We start from the raw sequence: 4,257 nt of genomic DNA, 5'->3' as shown, positions 1-4,257 counted from the left end.
CAGATTTTTTAATAGTCTTATTATCAATTCAACTGATCTCATTACATGGTTTTATGTGATGAGCTGCGCCTGATCAATCATATAGACTATTCCGTTACACTTCATAGATTCTTCCGCTTCACTTCATAGATTCTTTCATTTCACTATCAAACACATACACTTCAATTCTCAGTCATTCTCAATCACTGATTCTCACCTGTCATGAACATGTATAGATTCTTCCACTCCGAAGCTTCACTATGTACACTACTATATATGTGTATAAATATTCACTCTGATTGCTGATTTCTACACTTTCTCTTTCTTTTTCTTCTTTAACATTTTTCTCTTTATTATATAAGACCTATATATTATACTGATCTATTCAGTGTAGACCTCTTACACTAGAAAAATGTTAATTGTCTTCTTATTAGAAAACAATTATTCACATATTGTCTCCTCATTAGAAACAATTATTCATTGAGAAATATTCAAATATGTAACAATGTGTAAGAAATAGAGAAGCAGTCAAACAGTTAAGTGAACACTGAGTTCTTAGATAGAAGCTTGCTCATCAGTCACTCTAGCCCTGTAACAAGATCTTACAAAGAGAATAAGATCTTACAAGAGAATGTCAGTGAAAGACCTGAGAGTTCTGACACTCAGACATATGAGAATACAATTACACTTCTTCAGATTTCACAGATATCATACATCCGATGATTGATATAACCATGTCTAATGATAATATGAAACCCTCAAGCGCGAGCATAGACATGATACCACAGTGGCTCTGAGCAATGTTGAAATTATAACAGCAACAGATAGCAGACATGCACGTGACTCAACAACTTCAATATGAAGAGATTCAACAATTAACCCATGCAATTCCAACACCTACAGAATCGAATACAAAAGCGCTCAAAGAACGCTTAGATGCTCCCGCATATTTTGATGCTTCTGACCTCTTCTTGCTTCCAACTGCCGATCGACCTATATGCCTCCTCGTTAGACTGGCCGGCGGGACCATGAATTTCACATTTGATCCCATTTGGTCTGATCTCATACATTTCTTGACATGAGTCCCACCAGGACCAAGCCTCAAAAAAATCTGAAAATGGACCATTTCTGAGAGAAATGGTGTGAAAAATGACCAGATTTAATTCAAGAACAGTGAAATGAGAGTAATTTCTCAGAATAAACTGTGAAAGATGATCATTCTTTCAAAATCAGAATAAGACTGAAACTGAAGATTAAAATCAGTTCTATTCAGTTCATTCAGTGATTGCTTATATAATCAGAATTTGATAACAATTATTGATAATGCTCATGAAACAACTAAATACATTCTTGTACAAGTTTATTCTTCACTTTCTCATGAAAACTACACTTCTCTGATATACTGTGATTAGAGATATTAAACTGTCTGATAATTTCATGTTTTATAATCATGAGTTTCTTGATTGTTTCTTCTTGTAATTGTTCTCAGTGATAGTGATAAATATCTCAACTTGAGTTGAACTTTCACTTCATTTTCATCTCTGTCAATGAAATTATCAGAATATCACATGTCATCAGTGCAACAGTTGAATATGTACTCTTAACAATTTTTTATAACTCTAGAATTGATTTGATGTGTAAATTTATCAGATTATCTTGAAGATAGCAGTCAAATTCAGTTTTATAAGCATATAGTTTTGCCTGATTTTCAGTTGCAATCAATGTATACAAGTTCAAGTTCCAAAGAGCGAGACAACCGCTCCACCACGAACTCGCTCGATTTTTCGAATAAGAACCCGCCGATAGATCCATCGAAAAGCCCTCAATCATACAAGCATTCTGACCCCATCGCTGACCGCATACCCCGTGTGGTGGTGGAGTTATCCAGCCAAATGTGAACTGGACGTTGTTTGAAACTCCTGTGTAGGATTATCCCCTGTTCTCCCCTACCACACCACAACCCCGGGCCAAAGTGCCATACAAATTGTAAGGTGAAGAGACCTAGCCATATGCACCAATCTTCTTGATTTTGGAAGATCCCTGACCTGTAGTTGTGAAGATATCTGAGGAGCGACCTCCGCGAAAACCCTGTCCATCTTTGATATTTCAAAACATCAACACCAAGTCTCACTCTTGTATTGCCCTTCCCAATCTGGCCCATCCCCGGCAGAAAAATACAGAAAGATACCTCAGTGATAATATCAAGCACATAATCAATGGACTCTTCTGAAGTGCAATCTTCACAGTCTGTTGTCAGTGTATCTAGACTTCAACACCAAGTCTCACCCTTGTACTACCTCTCTCAATCTGGCTCATCCCTGACAGAACAATACAAAAAGAAACCTCAGCAACAGCATTTAATACATAATCAGCAGACAATGAGTCAACAGCACATCAACAACTATAAAATCAGTATATCTCAAGATCTGACTGAGCCTTTGATCCCTGCACAGTGAGATATATTAAATCTAGCTTTAATATCTCAATATTCAATAGATTCTGTAAGAGATTGAGAACAGTAACACTAGATTTCTATTGAATTTGAAAATTAACTCTATATTGATATAATCATTGACAAAGTCTTCTATTTTGAGATATAAATAACCAGTTTCTCTACATTCTGCTGACAATATTTATATTATTATATAGAAACAGACTTATATTCTCTATAATATCAAGACCCTGAAGAGAGAAAGTCTTGATAGAGAATATACAGTAGTGTATATCTTAGCAGTTTCTATCTCATTCTTCTGCAGCAGTTAATGCAAAAAAAAAAGATCTTAGAAATAGTTTTTTACTTCTCTTGAAAAAGTAAGGTGTTTTTCTCTGAATTTTACACAATATTCTTACAAAGAATAAAAAACAGAGCTGTTTTCTATCATAATTTTATATTCTTTTAAGTAAGAATTACTTTTTCAGTGACTGAAGAGCTTTCATTAATACTTAATTCTTTTTTACACTCTTTATTAACTGATTTGAGTTGCACACTTGTTGTGTGAGAAGAATTGAATAATTTAGAATAAAATTGAATAGTTTTAATCAATTTCTGTGCAAAAAATTGATTTATTTTTTATCAGTTTTTCTCTCAAAAACTGTCATATCATCTGATTCATTATTAATTGATATCATACTCTTTCTCACTGTATCTTAAGAAAGAGATTGTAAAGATTTTATTGATTTATCTCAAAAATCAATTTTAGTTTATTAGATTCTCTTCAAAAATCTAACCTAGTTACTGAACTAGTGTGAAAAAAATCAGGTATTTTATACATAAAAGTCTTTTATTCTTCTTTTGAAACAGTCAGACTAACTTTTCAATTGAAAACAGACTTAGAAATATCTCAATTGAAACAGTCTGATCAACTTTTCATTGAGTGAGAACAATGAGTTCAAAAATACACTCAGTTGATGTGGAAAAAGTTGCTTTCTCAAATGCTATTCCTGAGATTGAAATTCTGAAGAGAAGAAAGAAAGAAGAAATAGAGAAATAACAAGTTCTTGAAATACAGAAACTTGAAAAAGTAAGCAAGATTCTTGAAAAGCAGTGTCTGAGTGAGATGAATGAAGAAGTTCTGTTAATTCTTCATGCTCAGGCTAGATAACTACAGAAGATGATCAAGTTCAAACTTGAAATCTCAAACACAGTTTAAAAAACATTGAAAATTTCTTGTACAATCACTGACTCTTTATCTTACTCTTCTTCTTTTTTTTCTACTTCTTCTTCTTCTTTAAATCAGAAGAAAACATATGCTCAAGTAGCTGAATCTGCTGTCTTTAAACCTGCTGTCTCAAAACCTGCTCAAAATCCTGAGAAAACTGAGAAGAATACTGTTCATATCTCTATTCATAGAAAAGTGAAAAAGAAAATGCAAAAAGAGAAAAACTTTCAAATTTTCATAAATAGAAGACTTATTCTCAAAGTCTCAAATCAGAATATTCTGCAAAGAAACAAGCTAAACTCAAATCTCATTTTCAGAATCAGAAATGAAATTAATCAGCAGTTCTTTTCTCAGTTGATAACTGATATTAAAGTTTAAAAATCAGTTATAACTTCAATTGAGTCATCATTCTTTAGAAACTTCATCATTCTGACTATAATACCTGAATTCAGTGCTGAATTCCTTATTCAGAATGAGAATCTCTGAAAGTCAGCACTAGAATCTTTATTAAACACAATAATTCTATCTGAAAGAGATGAAAAGTGAGACAAATTCATTCTTCATGATATTTCAGTTGAAATTTTTGACTGTGAAGAAGAAATGCTACTTCTCAAAAATA

The 4,257-nt window shown here is 32.8% G+C and overlaps 1 protein-coding gene across 1 annotated transcript; it reads left to right on the top strand.

The window, feature by feature from the left end:
- Positions 1-812: 812 nt before the first annotated feature.
- Positions 813-1,061, top strand: BDBG_05842 (uncharacterized protein; the record flags this gene model as incomplete). Its single annotated transcript, XM_031722333.1, has 1 exon — positions 813-1,061. The coding sequence occupies one exon, from the start codon at positions 813-815 to the stop codon at positions 1,059-1,061; it is 249 nt and encodes an 82-aa protein (XP_031579195.1).
- Between the last annotated feature and the right edge of the window lie 3,196 nt (positions 1,062-4,257).

The sequence above is a fragment of the Blastomyces gilchristii genome (genome assembly GCF_000003855.2).
Source record: "Blastomyces gilchristii SLH14081 genomic scaffold supercont1.12, whole genome shotgun sequence".
Lineage (NCBI taxonomy): Eukaryota > Fungi > Ascomycota > Eurotiomycetes > Onygenales > Ajellomycetaceae > Blastomyces > Blastomyces gilchristii.
The sequence above is the reverse complement of the archived record's forward strand: the minus strand, read 5'-3'. Positions and strand labels throughout refer to the sequence as shown.